The sequence below is a fragment of the Dromiciops gliroides genome, chromosome 6 (assembly GCF_019393635.1).
Source record: "Dromiciops gliroides isolate mDroGli1 chromosome 6, mDroGli1.pri, whole genome shotgun sequence".
NCBI classification, from domain to species: Eukaryota; Metazoa; Chordata; class Mammalia; order Microbiotheria; family Microbiotheriidae; genus Dromiciops; species Dromiciops gliroides.
The window spans coordinates 253783868-253802752 of record NC_057866.1 but is presented as its reverse complement, the minus strand read 5'-3'; the positions used below and the strand labels follow the sequence as shown (position 1 = coordinate 253802752).

Sequence of the window (18885 nt, the reverse complement as noted above, 5' to 3'; positions counted from 1 at the left end):
CAGGTGAACAATATAAGACAGGGAGGTTTGGGTTTGAAGAGGTTCATGTTGTCCATGAGCTAAATTTGAGCCAGCCATGTGAGGTGGGCACCAAGAAAATGACCTCAGGCTGCACTGATAGAAATACAGTACCCCAAATATGGAAGTAATAGCCTCATAGTACTCAACACTTGTCAGACAACACGGGAAGGCTCGTGCACACAATGCCTGAAATAAGGCTCTGGGCGAACCAGACTGTCCAGAGAATCCTGATGATGGGGTCTAGGAATCATAGTGGAGAAGTGAATACAGCAGAAACCTACTTTGATACTTCCATAGCTGTCTTTGAATAATACAGTCTACATTCCTCTAAAAGGAAGGACTGAAGTCAAATGGATGAAAAGGTCCAAAGCATTTTCTAATTAGAGTTGCACAACAACGCAGGAAGCTGCTTCATAAGGAAGGAGTGGCTCCTACAGATAGTCTAACATTGGCTCTTTTTACCATTTCTCAGGGATACTTTAGTAGGATTGCAACTGATGGAAGATTAAACTATATGACTGTCAAATATTCTAGGATTCTATACCATCTGACTTCTGAAGGGAGGCACTATTCTATGTTTTGGGAAAGACATATATAATTTTAAAAAACTAGTGTCTAAGCTTATTAAGCTAAAGTAATTTAATTTAATCTGTTCTGCCATCTTTAAAAGAGAATAACTGGGGGCAGCTAGATGGCGCAGTGGATAGAGCACCGGCCCTGGATTCAGGAGTACCTGAGTTCAAATCCGGCCTCAGACACTTAACACTTACTAGCTGTGTAACCCTGGGCAAGTCACTTAACCCCAACTGCCCCGCAAAAAAAAAAAAAAAAAAAAAAAAAAAAAAAAGAGAGAGAATAACTTATCCAGTTTTGATGAATCTGATGAACAAAGCACTTCTGAAGACAAATAAATATAAAATGAATTAAACTCAATACCACAAACCTCTACTAAAGTTCCATGATTCTAGATTCAAATGACAACTATTATACTATATAACAATATTCAACACTATATTTCTCAAGTCATACTTCCGTATTTCATTAAGCATAAATGTTTCTACTCTAAAGTAGGATAAGAGAAAGCATAGAAATGTATATTGGTGAAATCTTCAAATAACCTGTATGCCTTCAATGACAAAGAGCAAATTGAACAAATGTACTTAAATTTCTTAGGGATACCACCATATTTTGTGCCTTTCACTTAAACAATAAAAATCTATGTCAAGTATATATTTTAGGATAGAGTGACTTAGTGATTCAATTTCCCATTATCATGAATGATACTTCATTAAAGATTCTTTTGTGACAGATATAATGAGAATTTTGAACTTTTACTGTTCTGAAATAATCATGCTTCTCATTCCCTTTGTGCCACCACTAATACGACATACAAACCTCATCTCCTTCCTGAGGTCGCATCAAAGAGACTCTGTCGTACTGCCGCCGTAACAAAGCCCAGAGTGCATCAAGCCGGCCCTGCAATGACAGAGGCATCATAAAGTAACTAATACATAGCAAATAATTAACATCTGTTGAATGAATAGCTCAAAAAAAGAGGAATTTTTTAAAAAATTAATTGCAGTACAGCCTAAGTCTACTGGCTCTGACTTCTGAAGAAAAAAAAAATCAATTCTTTAATATGGAAACTTGAAGCTGTCATTATTCCTGCTCCTTAATATAACCAACACCAATCATTTACTATAACCACTTCATCTTGGGTTTACCTGGCTTTGTTATACTCCCTGTACCCCAACCCTAGAAATAACTTGAATAAGAAATAGTCGGTTAAAGGTCTAATTTTCCTTTCTTGTTTTCTGCTGTTCTTTATTAATTTTCATTTATTTCCTTATTACCCCCACACTCACTCAGTATACAAACAGAAGGAAGAACCTATCCAAGTCAGCCACTGCTTATAATAAACAATATTGAGAGGCACCTAGCTGGTGCAATGGATTAGCGCACTGGGCCTACAGTCAGGAAGACTTGCGTTAAAACTCAGGCTCTAACACTTACTAGCTGTGTGACTTTGGGAAAGTGACTTGACAATGCCTCAGTTTCCTCTACCGTAAAATGGAGATAATGACATCACCTACCTCACAGAGTTGTTATGAGGATCAAGCAAAATAATATTTGTTAAGTGCTTAGCACAGTGACTAGCAGGTCATAGGTACTATGTAAGTGTTAGCTATTATTATTAATTATTATCATTTTGAATATTTAGGAACTTGTCAGATACTTAAAGCAACAAAGGAACATTTTCTAACTTTATGAAATATCTTATACTTTTTATTTCACAGTAATTTGAGTATTTTCTTTTGGATTACGTAGGTTAGATGATAAATAATGTAAATTGGGGGCGCAGTGGATAAAGCACCGGCACTGGATTCATTAGGACCTGAGTTTAAATCCGGCCTCAGACACTTGAAACTTACTAAGCTGTGTGACCCTGGGCAAGTCACTTAACCCCCCAATTGCCCCGCAAAATAAATAAATAAATAATGTAAATTTTAAAATTCTATATATCCAAAGTATTGTGATGGGACATTTTTTGGAGAGTGGATAATTCACAGTCAAGATCTTATAGTGAACTCCTTCAATAGCAGTTTTAGTATAGCCTAGAATAAAAGTGAGTTTCATCGGAAAAATTACCATTTGCCAAGGTAATGTCATTATGATACAATGGCTAGAATTTGCTGCTGTTGTTTTGTTCTTCGGTATCAAAGAGGTCCATGACGTCAGGGTGATATGGCTTGCACTGATTGGATTTAAGTGAGGGAGGGCTATGCAAGTTCACCAACCTCACTCTTTCCTCCAGAGCCATCTGGGTCCAGTGGGAGGATATATTATCAGGACAACTGGAGATGGCCTCAAATGTTTAAAGCAACTGGGGTTATATGACTTGCCTAGTGTCATATCACTAATAAGTGTCAGAGGTGAGATTTGAACTCAGGTCCTCTTGACTCTAGGACCAGTGCTCTATCCACGGTGCCACCTAGCTTCCCTACAGTGGCTAGAGAACTGGTCTTGGAGTCAGCCACAGCTGAGTTCTGGGCCCACCTCTGACACATGCTGGTCATGTGACCCTGGACTTGGCACAGAATCTCTCAATACCCCAGACTATAAACTGCAGGGGAAATGCTGACTTGCTTAGTTATGAGGCGTTTCCCTTCCCAGGTGTTCCCTATATCAGGGAAACTGAAGATCTAGTCTCTAATACCTTCCACTGAACTGTCTAGTCCATGACAAGCAGATTTTCTTTATTGAAAATAGTCATCCCACTGGTGTTAAAACCTCAAGAATTCAACATCCCACTGGTGTTAAAACCTCAAGAAGGCAACATCACACTGCTGAAGAATTAAGAATATCTCCTTCAACTATCAGATGCCTTGGATGATTTCTGAGGGACTATTTTGCAGTAACAGTTAGTTGGTTCTTTGAAATTGTTTTTCGGTGGTGACCACAATTTCCTTTAAGCTTCTGTACAGCTGATCGTGGTTCACTGTAGGCTCAAAGGATCCTTGAAATTTATGAGTTCCACATATCAACGGACACTGCAATACATGCTATAGTCTCACTGAGGTGTACTCTTTCAAAGCTAGAACATTCGCTCCTGTTTCCTTTAAGTCGTTTCAGTTGTGTCTGACTCTTTGTGACTCCATTTGGGGTTTTCTTGACAAAGATCCTAGAGGGGTTTGCCATTTCCTTCTCCAGCTCATTTTACAGATGAGGAAACTGAGGCAAACGGGGTTAAGTGACTTGCCCAGGGTGATACAGCTAGTTAAGGTCTGAGGCCAGATTTGAACTCTACCACCTAATGGCACTGAACTAATATAGCCATTTTCAAAACCACAGAATTAAAAACACAACAAATGAGAGCAAGGGAACACACGTAGATGGCATGAAATCCAGCACTCAACTAATGGAGAACTAATGAAAGGTAAGGAAATGAGCTCAATACATTTCATTTGCTGACAGTCAGATGTTCAAAGTCCAGTTTTAGTCTCAGTAGGAGCTCACATGCATGATAAAGTGAAACCATGTCAAAAGTACTCCCTGACTCAAATAATTTGCACACAAATGTCAGCGTTTTATAAGCATTTGCATTCATTTTTCCATTGCTCAACTGATAGAACCAGAAGACTTATAAACTAGGACAAAAGGAACTAAGCACAATAATGAAAACACTCTAAATCCCACAATATAAATGTATGGAACAACTCGACAAAACAGAACATTATATAATTAAAACGATTCATTCTGGTCCTGACAATCGATAAGGAAAAGATCCTCCTTGCTTTCACTGGGGAGATGAGGGGCTTCAGGTGCAGAATGTTATATAAGATAGCTATATCTTGTAGTTTTGCTTCTCTGTTACAAGGCACAGATCACTGCAGGGAGATGGGGGAAGAGAGAAATTAATTGGGCTTAGGATGCTTATCATTAGTATCAGGGAAGGAAGGATGAGAGGATTTTTAGTTCTCCCGAATATGGATTCTACATTCTGAACTCAAGTGGAAGAGAAATTTCTCCAAAGATGGACAGTATTCCGAGTGGAATACTTCCTCATTCCTCTGCCTCACTGAGCTGGAGAAAGGGGGATGCCAAGTGGACAGTCATGAGCTCTGGTGGGGAAAGTTGTAATGCAAGCCAGAGTAGAAGAGGCCCTCCTAAAACTCACAATGTCTAGTGCCAACTATAATTGGAAAAAGAATGCTGTGATGGACATGGAAGGACACAGATGAGTGAATGCCCCAACTGTGGTCATCTGAGAACTGGGCAGAAGCATCAGTTATCAAGGGGGCCACAGTATGTAAAGCTGAGGAATACTTAATGAGGAGCATTGTTAGAGCTGGGTGTAATATAATTCACCTGTTACACGGCATACACTATTCTTTGATTCTTCTTTCCCTCTAAATAAACCTTTTAGATATAAAAATATAACACTTCTAAAATAATAATTTATAATAATATTTATAATAATTTGTAATAAAAACTTGTAAAACTTTTATAAATATGACCAGCATATTTCAAGTATAATGTTGTAGCCAGTATATTGGCCTGTCCAATTAGGATCCTTTCCAGGGATTTCTGAGTAGGAGCGTGAGCCAGAACTAGCTGAATACCTTCCAAAAACGTTCCTAAGCTCCTTGCACCATAAGCATCTCTGACACGAGAGCTACATATGGTTGAGGTTTTTAAAACAAATTTCAGCCAACAGAAAACACTAACTAAATGAAAATGAACCCTTGAATATGCAACAGGCTTAGGTGAGGCTGGAAGGCAGACTGAAAGGTTACCTTGATGGGAGTGTACCACTTTGTCTGAGATGCCTGATATGTGGGTTTGGGCCGAGGGGGTCTAGGTCTGACAGGTTCTTCTGTTTCTTCAGGAATTGTCACCACAGCATTTTTGGCTTTTTCTAACCTTGCACCTTCTTCTGTAGAGCCTTTATCACCCCAACGAACCTGAAGGAAAAAAAAATACGTGTTTTCAGATGTATAAAAGTACATCATAATGCAGAGATTCTTATGTCACCTAATGGGAGGTTGTCTGCTTATATCACAGTGAAAAATCTCACTGGAGCCCATGCTCAAACGTTCTTCCTCTTGTGAGAAAATAATTGTTGGTGATGGGTTTTGGGGGGACCCAAGGACTTCCCCACACACACACTCAGGGGCTCTGGCGAGTTTCTCAGAGTCAGTAGAATTAGAGATCAGATTAACTAGGGAGACAATAGAAACCACACGTACCTGAAAGCCTTAGCCCTGACCTGGAGCTCAGCACTTACAGCTCATTTTAATATGGACCGCCCTCAGGTCCAGTAAACCAATAGATTTGAATGATGCTAGCCAATTAGCCTAGAGCACTGTGTAAGGGCCGCCTCCTCTGGTCCACAGGAAGCTTGCTCTCTCTTGTGGGCTGGGACACTGAAGGAGGGAGCCACACATGTCTCCCCCCACCCCCCCTTCTCTATCTAGTTAATGTAGGGCTTCTGAACTCTAATTCAGAGCCATGTGCTCTCTCATAACTAACATTTAATATGATTAATAAATGCTTAATGCCAAATTAGAGGCTGGTGAAACAGCCTCTAATTTAAAAGTAGCAATATATTAGAAACTCCAGCTAAGTTCCCCAATAACTTAGAACAGGGACAGGATTCCCTCCAATATTTCAAACGATCTACTATATTACATCAGTGGATGGAGCCATGAAGATCTGAGTCCAAATCTGGTCTCAGACAATAGCCCCAAGGAATGTGGTAAAAATTATTTGAGGTAAAGATTAATATCACAAGTTTTAGCTGAGTCATTTGGGAGGGGCCACACCTTGCCCACCCTGAGATTACATATGCTACTGAGGTCAGAAGGAGAACTCTCCATGAGCAGCTTTTGAAGGACTTCCTCTTTGCGGGGAGGAAAGATTGAAAGAGACCTGAAGGGAGGCAAGGCACTTCTGACAGGCTAAGCAGAATGCTCTCTGGCATTTGACTGAGGTCTCGGGGGCTCGTGAGCAACCGTAGACTGGCGGACTGTTCAGGTTGGTGAGTTACCTACTGAAAACCCTAAATTCCTTTGAACCAGCTTAGGCTAAGTTTAGAGTTAAGAGCATCTATCTGTATTTCTATTTTCCCATTTCCTTATCTTTGATTTTTATTAGTTTCACTTTTGTTGTTTAATCAATTCCCAAGCAATAAAATCTGATCCTTTTGTGAACTAAAGCTTAGAGGCTCCTTTCTTATTGGCCTGGGAGAAATATCTAAAAAAAAGAATAGTTCAAAGGGGAGATTAAACCTAAAAACCTAAAAAGGTCCCTCATATTTCTGGGACCCCAATATTAAGGCGAGTCACCCAAATAGCTCTCAGTATATCAAATTTTGGCCCTCACAGGAAATTACTTAGCCTTTGTCTGCCTCAGTTTCCTCAGCTAAACAATGGGCATCTTAATAGCATTAACTTCCCATGATTGTTGTGAGGAGCAAATAGGATGTCTGTAAAGTGCTAAGCACAGTGCCTGGTACATAGCAGGAGCTTAATAAATGATTGTCTCCTTCATTTGTTCTTCCTTTCCTTGAAGTATTGAAACATGCTTGAAAACAAATAAACAATAACAAATCAGTAAGCATTTATGAAGTGCTTAGTATGTGCCAGGTACTCTGCTAAGTGATGGGAATCTAAAGAGAAACAAAAAACAGTTCCTTCCCTCAAAGAGCATAATGTTCCTTCCTTCTTTCCTTCCTTCCTTCTTTCCCTCCCTCCCTCTCTTTTTCTTTCCTTTCTTCCTTCCTTCCTCTTTCTTTCTCTCTTTCTTTCTCTTTCTCTCTTTTTCTCTTTCTCTCTTTCTCCCTTCCTTCCTTGTTTACTCCCTCCCACTTAAGTATTTTAAGGACCATGGTGAGTGGGAAATAATGCAAATACAACTAGGTCCTGATCAGTGAAACCTACAAATGCCCATAAGTGGTTGTGTGTAATTAAATTTGCACTAGTTAAAATTATAATTACATAAAAGATGATAACTGGGTATAGGTCAATGGCATTATGCAGTGTGAATCCAAATAATGTGATTTTAAGTTCATTTATAATTGGCACTATCAGTGCCTAGTTGGATTTCATAGAAATAAAGAACTATCCATAACCTCACCCAAAGTTTTATTTGGGGCTTTTTTTTACCTTTATCATGCTATCTTTTCATTTTCAATTGGATCCTATTAAGCCATTAAAATGAGTCTGTATCTTTCAGCTTGATCAACTGTGCTTTATTCATGTTTTTATGAGGTTATTAAAGTATGTTTTAAACACTTTAATACTGTTAGGTGATAGATAGTAAGTGGCTTCCTTTTCAAAGAAATGGCATTTTCCCTTTAAGTTACAGTATCTTTATGTAGATGAAGCTAATATAGGTGAAGTCTAATGTAAGGGTTAAATTATATTACAGAATGGGAGTCAAGGGTTTTAGAGTCAGTTATGCCCATAAAGCTGAAAAGCAGTGGTTTTAAATGAAGTAGTACATTTTATAGAGGAAGCAAACTTATAAAATTCATTATCTCCAAAGGGGGTAAATGATAAAGATATAAATTGGTTAAAGAAGGGGTTAGATACATCCATGGACGAAAGGTAATAGTGTTTTAAAGAAACCAGAATATGAATTGTTACATAAAAGATTAAAATCTTTTCAGGTCAGAGTCATTTAGGGCAAACATGTACTCCTATAAAAGTTTACTTTCACCATCTTCAGAGGAGGATAGCTTAGCTTAATGTACCATTCTTCTGATCCATTACAGTATTTCTGAAATTCATAAATTTCTAAAACTTTCAAAGAAAACAAAGTCCATAGAAAAGTAGCTAGTGGGAACCTAGGTGGCAAAGTGGATAGAGTGCTGGGCCTGGATTCAGGAAGACCCTTCTGCCTGAGTTCAAATCTGGCCTCTGATATTAGCTATGTGTCAATGAGCAAGTCACTTAACCTTGTTTGCCTCAGTTTCCTCATCTGTAATGAGGTGGAGAATAAAATAGCAAACCAGTTTAGTATCTTTACAAAGAAGATCCTAGATAGGGTCATGAAGAGTCAGACAGGACTGAAAAATAACAGAACAACAGGAGAGCCTACCAATTGAGGAGCCCTGTGGTTAAATCAGCTAATGTATCCTAAACAATTCAAAGTCCAAGTCAACAATCATCTATTTATTTATATTTTATTTATCTATTTAATTTACTTATTCATTCATTCATTTACATATTTATCTATTTATTTGCTTATCCATTTATTTCTTCATTCATTCATTTATTTGTTTGTCTATTTATTCATTTATTCATTCACTCACTCACTTATCTATCTATCTGTATGTCTATTTATTGCATTATTTGGGGGGGGAAGGGGAATGAGGGCTAAGTGACTTGCCCAGTGTCACACAGCTAGCTAAGTGTCAAGTGTCTGAGGTCGGATCTGAACTCAGGTCCTCCTGAATCCAGGGTTGATGCTTTATCTACTGCGGCACCTAGCTGCCCCCTCAACAATCATTTATTAAGCACCTACTATGTTCCAAGCACTGTGCTAAGTAGTGGGGATGCAAATAGGAAAAAGGAAAAGAGTCCCTAGTCTCACGAAGCTCACAGTACTATGGAGGAGATGACATACAAACAGCTATGTACAAACAAGATATGCACACAATAAATTGAAGATCATCTTAGAAAGAAGGCATTAGTATTAAAGAAGGTGGAGAAAGGCTTCTTGAAGAAAATGGTATATTTGCTGAGACCTAAAGGAAGTCAGAGAAGACAAGAGACAGAAGTGAGGGGGGGAAAAGGATTCCAGGCATGAAAAGGCATGGAAATGGATTGTCTTCTGCAAAGAACCGCAAGCCTAGTGTAGGGGAACAAGGTGTCAAAAGACTGAATAGGTTGAAAAGGCAACATCCTCTCAAAGGCTTTAAAAGCCAAACTGAATATTTTCAATCTGATCCTGGAGGCAATATGGAGGCAACATAGTTGATTAAATGTGGGGGTGGGGGTCACATAGTCATACCTACTACTTACAACATCAATTTGACAGCTAAGTGGAGGATAGTTTGGAGTTGGGGGATTCTTGAGGCAGGGGGATTGTCCAGAAGTCTATTGCAATAGTCCAGGAGTGAGGTGATCGGGGCTTACAGCAGGGTTGCAGTAGTATCAGAAGACAGAAGAGGTAATAATATGGAAGAGATGTTACAGATATAAAACTAATGGGGTTCAGCAACAGACTAGATGTGAGCTATGGGAGAGAGTAAGGAGACGAGGATGACAATGAGATTAGGAAGCTGATTGACTGGGAAGATGGCAGTGCCCTCAACCAAGACTGGAAACTTAGAAAAAGGGGAAGATTTTGGAGGAAAGGTCAAAAAGTCCAGTTTTGGACATGTTGAACTTTGGAGGTTCTCCCTAGCTAGTGGGAAGGACCTCGGTAATGATCCAAAAGAAGCCTGCAGAAGGGTCAGGAAGAATGAGGATTGAGAAAAGCCCATCGGAATTGGCAAAGGAGAGATCACTGCTCTCCACCAAATGTTCACCTCTGTAGCCTTTCACAATGTGGATCATCCTTTTCTCCTTGACACCTTGACCCTCTGGTTCTATGATACTGCTCCCTCCTCCTTCTCTCACTTGTCTAACTGCTCCTCAGTCTCCTTTGCAGGATCTTCATCTAAGTCACAACCACTAACTATGGAGATCTCCCAAAGGTCTGGCCTTGGCCCTCTTCTCTTTTCCACCATATTATCTCACTAGTGATCTTATCAGCAACCACAGGTTCAGTATAGACCAGTCTCACTTAGACCAGTCACCATCCTGATTCAAGTCCATATCCTCTTATACCTGGATGACTGCAATAGATTCTAGTTGGTCTGTCCACATGAAGTCACTCTTGATTCAACTGCCAAAGTGATTTTCTTAAAGTGTAGACCTGACCATGTCATCCTCCAGGGTCAAATCTAAAGTCATCTGTTTGACATTTAAAATCTTTCACAACCTAGCCCCTTCCCTCCTTTCTAATCTTTAGACATGTTATTCCTTTAGGCATACTTTACAATCCAGCCACAGTAGCCAACCTGCTCTTCCTTGCATGAAGCACTCTACCTTCTGACCCTGTGTGAGGAGAGCACTGGCTCTCCTCCATGATTGGAATCCTTCCCCCCCCACTCCTTATTTCCACCTATGATACTCCCTGGATACCTTCAAGACCTAGTTTGACTTCTACCTTCTGCAATGGGCCCTTTTACCTTCCTCTGAATGCTAATACCTTTCTTTATAAGATGGCCTTCCATATAATATATATGTGTATATATATATACATATACTATATATATGTATATATATATACACTATGCACACACACATATATAGAGATAGAGATATGAACTTTGAAGACAAGGACAGTGTATTTGCCTTTCATTAAATGTCTATCACTTAGCATAATGTCTGACACCTAGTAAGCACTTAATAAATTCTTGCTGACTAACTCTAGTCAACTCTCTGAGGCCCTAAGCTACAAAATTCCATTCCTGAGCAGAAGTAAGTTTCTTAACCTAGAATTCCAAAAAACACCAGTCCAATCCATGCTTGTATATGTGTATATGCATGAATATAATATACATATGAAATACATACTTATACATATGTATATGTATCTCTGGGTTGTCAAAATGTAAGCTCACAGTGTCTGTGGATACTGATGCTATACCTTTAATAGGATCACAGAGTCTTTGGATAAGTTAGGAAAGAAAATTTGGGGGCTAGACTGTTTACAAAGATTCTAAGAAGAACTAAGATTAAGAGTTCTGTACATTTCCTTAAAGTTACTCTACTTAAGTAAAGTCCACTAATTAAAGGAGGCAAGAAGGAGAGAGGGAGGGTGAGGGAGAGGGGAAAAGAGGAAGAAAGAAGGGAGGGGGAGGAAGGGGGGAGGTAGAGAGGGAGAGAGAGGGAGAGAGAGAGAGAAGCAGAAGATCATGGGAATAAGATGAGAAAATGGGCATGTGGCAGAAAAGAGGAAGGGAGCTGAGATTAGGATGAAACAGTATTTGTGACAACTGCAAATAGCAAAGTTCAGTCAGTATTTTATTTCCCCTACTTTCCCAACACAGAGATGCAACTCCGACTGAGAGATGTATCACAACTGCTATGTTTTGTTTATATGTTTACTTACATTTGTTTAATATTTGATACTGTTAATAAATTACATGATGATTAACAATGTTTTGTTTCTCCTGAGGCAATAACTTTGTGGTTTGAGATTGGGGAGAAAGGAAACTAACCCATGGAAGAAAAGATTTCCCTGTTTTGTTCCAAATTGGGGGCTGAGCCAATTAAAGAGAGAATATTTATAATGTGTGTCTATTTTGACAATATTCCAGATCCTACCCAATAAACTGGTTTTGAAGAGATGCACTAGTAGCAGATTGGGGGGGTGGAGGGAGGTTGGTGTGCTTGTCCCTGATTACACAGTTCATAGACTAGCATCACTCACACCCCACAGGTCTCTACATATGTGTGTATACATTTGTGTATACACACATGAATACACATACTCACACCTTTTTAGTTCAGTGATCTCTGTTTCATTCAAAACCTCCTAGTGAGAACTTGGACGTAAGAGTGAGATGAGATTTCTCAAAAAAACGAGTAACAGATGAAATAGAGAAGAAGAGAATAAGAACTCCTAAAGGGGAAAAAATAGTATATTGGTTTATTTAGCTCTTTGATTGTAGAGAGAAACAAGAAAATTTAAATTTGAGGTCTGCCAAATTTACTTGGTTTTCATTACAATTTGTAGAGAATTTGGAGGCAAATGAAATAATTGAATATAAAGCAAATTCTAAGTTAGAAGAAAAGAAAGAAGCATTTTCCCTGTGTGGTTTGATGGGAGAAAAATGTAAAGGCATTATCTATTACTGATGAGTTATTTTAGCAGCTGTTAATTACATCATAGTCCTCTTCTATCCTGATTTCCTGCAAATTGCCATTATAATGGTGGTAAAATGCTTGCCAGAAAGCAGGGTTACGGAGGAATTACTGGGGAGAAGCCAGCACTAGACCAAAGTCCATAACCCCAGCTAGAGGAGACCCTTATTATGTTTTGTTCTTCCCTTCATAAGTATTGAGAATCCTTATGTCTTGATTTTGGTTTTTGATGATTTGAATTAATTAAAAATGTTTTCTCAGTGATATATTTTCCAGATTTGAACTAACAGGCATAAGAAAGAGAATTTTGCTTTTTTTGTTTTGTTTTGTTTTTCCATTTCCACTTCTATTTCAACTGCAAGCTAAAAACATGGGAATGGTGTTAAATCCATTTAGAACCTCCCTCAAGGAGCTTAGAATCTAGTGGGAAATATAATGTGCAATCTACAGTGTCATAGAAGTAAAGAAGGAAATGAAAGGGATGACGAAGATTGAAGTGGGGACCAAGGAGCCCTGGCACAAAGTACAGCCTCTAATCCAGAAGTTTTGCTGGAAAACATGTTAAATCCTGCTGAAATAAGGACCTTCCCTTATATGGAAGATCATGAAGTGTGAGGCAAGATGAGACCAGGCAATCTGACCCAATTATAAGACAGTCTCAATCTTCACCTATTCTCATTCAACAGGAAGGGATAAAAGATGTATAGAATTTTATCACCAAGAAATTTGGGAGGTAGGAGGAGACACTTAAATGTTACCCCTATTAGAACAAACAATTAGAACAATGGTTAGTAAGGGCATGTACAAGTGAAAACCTGCCATTTCTTTTTGTAGGAGAGTTCCATCAACTTTGTGAGAGTAAAGAAATTAAAGATTTACTTTTGGAAATCCAGTTAAATCAATTAAAGACTCAGAATAAGAACCATCTTTTGGACATTTTGGGTAGCTAAGATGGGAAGTTCTGTATATCTGACCTCTTCATGTTAAGTTCCTAAAAGACATGGCTTTGGTAAAATGGATAGATTCCTTCTCAACCTCTTCCCACAATGCATTGTCATACTCTGTGACTAGGCAGCATGGAAGCAATCAATTTCTACCTGGCTGGGAGGAACTTTTTTTGCTGTGGACCTACTTGATTCCACAACCATACAGGCATGGGTAGATGAACTGCTAACATTTGGGTTCCTAAAATAAAAGAGCTGATTGATAAGGAGACTATTAATTGACATGCTATGGGGTACTGGTAAAAGTTGGCCAAAACCATTACAGTTTTAGTTGCACTGAAGCCTACAGCCCCCAAGATCTAAAGACCCTTCCCATCTTGGATATATGCAGCTACTGGACACCATTATCTAGGCTATTATCCTAACAGAGGATCCCCAGTTCCATCAGGAAGTGGGGACGGGTAGGATTGAGGATCAGACCATAAAGGGAAGGAACCTAATAACTACTTAGGAGTCCTTACCTGTCAGAGCCCTTTCAGCCACCTCAGTTTTAATGAGTAAGGACAAAGGGATATCCTTGAAGTTCCCCAAGGAATCTCTGCAATGAATACTAACTAATATTAGGTGCCAATGGAGTTAAAGATAGCTCTTTACTAGAAAGAAAGGGAGGGGCTGCTAGGTGGTGCAGTGGATAGAGCACAAGCCCTGGATTCAGGAGGACATGAATTCAAATCTGACCTCAGACACTTGACACTTACTAGCTGTGTGACCCTGGGCAAGTCATTTAACCCCAATTGCCTCACCGAAAGAAAGAGAGAAAGAGAGAAAGAAAGAAGGAAGGAGGGAAGGAAGGGAAGGAAGGAAGAAGGAAAGGGAAATAAAGGAGGCCATAGTACTTTCCCCTAAATCAACTCTCATCACAACAATAATGTGTGGTGAGGGAGTCAGATAGAAAAAAGTTGTCATGCCCAAGCTAATATTCGTTCCTAACCTTACCCCATCAATGAGATGGACCAGCTAGCTCAAACATTTGGTAAATAGTATATAGTTGTTGCCTTTTTTTCTAATCCTATGGGCTGAGACTAGCCAATCAATAAATTGTAATTAAATGTCTACTATATGCCAGACACTGGTACTAAGCACTGGAGATAGACCAAAGAAAGAAAAGAACAACAACAACAAGAACAAACCTGCCAATGCTTTCAAAGAATTCACAGCCTAATGGGGGAGGTAATGTACAAATGACCATATACAAACTACAAAGAAGATAAATTGGAAATAATAGGTGAAAGGCACTGGTAGTAACGGGGAATAAGATTTTTTTTGGAAGGTTGTATTTTACAGAGCACTTGAAGGAGGGCAGGAGAACTGGAAGATGGAGATGAGAAAGGAGTAAATTCCAAATTTGAGATTCAGGCAAGGGAAATGCCCAGAGCCAAGAGATGGAGTGTCTTATTCAAGGAGCATCAAGGAAGATACTGTCACTGGATCTCAGAATACATGGGGGGACAGTATAAGATGTAAGAACACTGGACAAGTAAGAAGGGAACAGATGATGAAGAGCTATGAGACCCACAAGTATAGCAGTGCCAGAAGAAAGAAAGAAGCATGTATCCGAGATGTTATAAAGGTAGAATCAAAAGTGCTTGGCAACAGATAGGAAATGGAGGGTGGGGGCAGCTTGCTAGCACAGAGAGGGGGAAGATAAAAGATATGGCAGGTGGAATGAGGAGATGAGGATGACACCTAACTTGTGAGCCTGGGTGGATGATGGGGCCTTTGACAGTAACAGGTCACTGAGAAAGAGAGGAAGACTTAGAGGAAAAGATGAGCTCAGTTTTGAACACATTGAATTTAAAATGTCTCTGGGATATCCAGTCTGAAGTGTCCAATAGACAACTGGAGATGAGAGTTTAGAGGTCAGCAGAAAGAAAAGTAGATTGGAGTGAGAATCAACAGCGTAGAAACAAAAAATGAATCCATAGGAACTGACAAGATCACTGTGTAAAATGGTGAAGAGGTAGCATGGCAGAAATATTTTAAAGCATTTGCCACAGTCCCTGACACTTAGTAGGCACTTAATAAAGCCATTGTTTCCTTCCTTCTTTTTTTCTGTGTTTAGAGCTCCATTTGGAACACTGAAATGTTGGGGCAACAACAATCCAGCACTTTATTTTCAATGTTTCATTTGACTTCATTTAGACATCCTGCTGAATATCTTCCTTTTTTTTAACCACATGTTGGATTGTTTTTTTCAAAAGAATTCCACTGGTTGGGAGCAGTTAGGTGGCACAGAGGATAAAGCACTGGCCTTGGATTCAGGAGGACCTGAGTTCAAATCCAGCCTCAGACACTTGACACTAGCTGTGTGACCCTGGGCAAGTCACTTAACCTTCACTGCCCCACCAAAAAAAAATAAAGTAAAAATAAAAATCCCACTAGTTAATGTCAGTTTTGTTCTAAAATGAAAGCTTCTAGTTCCATATGTAAACATAATGGTTAAAGTTCCCCAGAGATATGTAACTCAATTTCTGGAGTTTTTATGAACTCTGTATCCTCAAATTTAATGCTTTCAGTCTTGTACGTATGTACTCATCCTCTCAGAATATTTTCCCTATAAGAAAGTAGTAAAGAATGCTAACATTCTATAATCCTAATGTTATTTGTTTGCCTCCCCCCTTGCTCATATAGAGTAAGCATTTTTTGTGGGCTATCATTTGTGGAATAATTGCTTACACAAATAATTGGATTAACATTTTAGCATCTTACCAGATAATTTTTTTCATTCTCCCTTCCAAAACCTGAAAAGTACGTCTCTGAGAAGAGAAGAAACATCTTTCATTCCAATAGAGAGAGCCCATGTAGCCTCCCACTAGGTAGCTCAAGCTTCCACTGTGTGACTTCCTGAACTTTAGAGCGAGAGCTGGTCACTAATGGAACTTCAAAAGGGGACAAACACGTGTCCGCTTTCTTTCAGCCCAGTAAGAAGTTGGAGCTATAATTTAAAAACCACATGCTCAAACTCCAGAGAGGAGGGATTTGATTCTCATTCACTTAGGACCTACTATCTCATATACTACATGATGAATCATGAAAAAGACATAATCCAGAAAGTTAGATTACTTATATGTTGGAAATACTGCAAGAAAGGCCTGAAATTCTGAATCAAAAATCAACAATCCCCAGCCCCAAAGAAAGATTCATTGCAAGTTGATATTTTCCTAGTTCCACAGAAATGAATGTTATAGCTAACAAAATAAACTTTTACAATAAATGATGTTTTAAAAATCTTCCTATTATGAAATAGTATTCATAGAGCCCAAGCTCCTGACATGAGAATCTTGGGACTTTTCTATGCATGGTGAACATATGATTCCTCTTGATTACATAAGTTACAGCAAGAAATGGCAAATTAGAGATCAATGGACTGCTTTCTCAGAAATACCAAACTAATTATGTGGAATCTGTTTCATTTTTACAGAGGGGAGGAGTTTAGTTTTCCCTAGAGTTCTATTAAACTTTCAGAAGCCTTCTGCTATAGATTTCTATTTTTGTGTTCCTCCTTGGAAAACTAAATGAAAGTTCTCTCCTATCAAAGAGGCACAGAATTTTTGAACTTTAAGGGCTCTCGGAGATTAAAATTAGTCTTACCATTATACATATACTCTGATCCTTTCATGTCTCTGTGATATCAGTGAGGCTACTCCTCACAAAGATGACTGAAACCCATTAATGGGTTTCCATATCCAGAAAGGATATGGTTAAATGATTTTTCAGAGGTTACTTAGGCAGTGTAGAATTGAGTCTAGAACCTAAATCTCATGCTTCTCAATGTACTGAGAACTTTCTACTACATTTTAGAAAGGTAGCATAGTCCAACGGCAGAAGCCTTGGTTTGCAGAAAGAGCACCTGGGTTCAGTGACTGGCTCTGACCCTGACTACCTGTGTAACCTTAGAGAAGACCTTTATTTAACCTCTCTGGCCAAAAAGGGGTTGAACTAAATGACCTCTGAGATCCCTTCAGGCTCCAAATCTATGAAAATAACAAACATTTCTTCATCTAGTTAATAGTTGTAGTATACCATGAGAGAAGGGATCGTTAAATGGTCAAATTCATCCCCAACAAGTCCAGAAATTTAGAAGTGAGCTCATTCCTCATGACTACCCTCACATTATCAGATGTGCAATAAAAAACCAAGTTTAGTACTTTGTGCTACTTTCTATATCCTAAAGTTAGTGGCAGAGAAGAATTTGTCTTGTATACTAGTCTCTGAAAATACACAGATGTGCACTGAGTTAAAAAACTAATGCCATTAAGTCATTCAGTCAATAACCATTTATTTTCTAAATTGTGCAAAGCATTGTGCTAGGAATTTTTCCAATGACCCACAGGCTAGCCCCACACCAAACTTACCCTCCACAACTACCTCCTGCCTCTTGAATGAATTTTGCTAGGCTATAACTCTGCCTCTTCCTACCAGCTATGAAGAAGATCTGCTGGTCCCCACAGGCTATCTCATCATCATCACATCACGATCTGCTAGGAAGTTGAATTTAGAGAGGTCTTCTGAACAATCGAATCACCTGCCCACTTTAACGGACCTCTCTCCAACCACAGATACTCTTCCTAGATTCATTCCTCAGTGGTTAGCAAGTTCCCACCCCTTCACACTCTGCCTATCTCAGTGATCTGAGCCTACTGCTGCCAAAATGGCCTTCTGAAAAGAGATCTGTCAATATCATCCCCTTACTCAATAAACTCTTAAAGTTCCCACCCTATTACCTCCTGCTGTTTGATTTTTAAAGCCCTTTACAACCTGCTCCCCTCTTTCGTTTCCAGCCTTCTTAAACTTTACTTGCCCCCAAGGATGATCCACTGGCACCTATCTATTTATCCCATTCCTTGCACATGACACCAGCTCTCGATTCTTGGCTTTTTCTTTAGATGATCCCCATAAATGAAGTGCTCTATTACCTCACTTTTACCTCCTGGCTTCCCTGGTCTCATTCAAGATTCAAACATCTCTTCCTTTTCCAGAGGCCTTTCTTGGTCCCCCCAGCCCAATCAATGCTAGTGCCTTCCTTCTAATATTACCTCCACTCTACCTTTTATGTATTTTGCATAGACATAGTGATTTGCATAGTATCTCCTTCCTTTGACTATAAGCTGTTTGAAGGCTATGTCTTTTTCTGCCTTTCTTTGAATTTCCAGTGTCTTCCATATCGCTGTTGGTGTTTGTGTTTCATTTTCTAAGAGGACCAGTGATATCATGGGTGATATCTTGATGGGCATGTGAACTGTATTTAAGTGAGGCAAAGTTGCACAAAGTTGTCAGACTCACTCTTTGCTTCTGAGTCATTGAAGTCCAGTAGCAGGACAAAAGTCAAAAGTCTGGCAATGGCCTCAGATGCAGTAAAGATCTTGGCATCTTTGGTGGTCTGGCATATGGCAAGAGCTTAATAAATACTTAGAAACCACTGATTCACTGAACAA

At 39.2% G+C, this 18885-nt stretch overlaps 1 protein-coding gene across 1 annotated transcript in view; it reads right to left on the bottom strand.

The window, feature by feature from the left end:
- ANTXR2 (ANTXR cell adhesion molecule 2) overlaps positions 1-18885 on the bottom strand; it is a 209204-nt gene that overhangs the window by 71862 nt on the left and 118457 nt on the right. The window contains exons 15-16 of the mRNA XM_043971262.1: positions 5319-5486; positions 1417-1497 (exon numbers count right to left, since the gene is read on the bottom strand). Coding sequence (XP_043827197.1) covers positions 1417-1497; positions 5319-5486 — 249 coding nt within the window. The remainder of the gene's footprint in view (positions 1-1416; positions 1498-5318; positions 5487-18885) is intronic.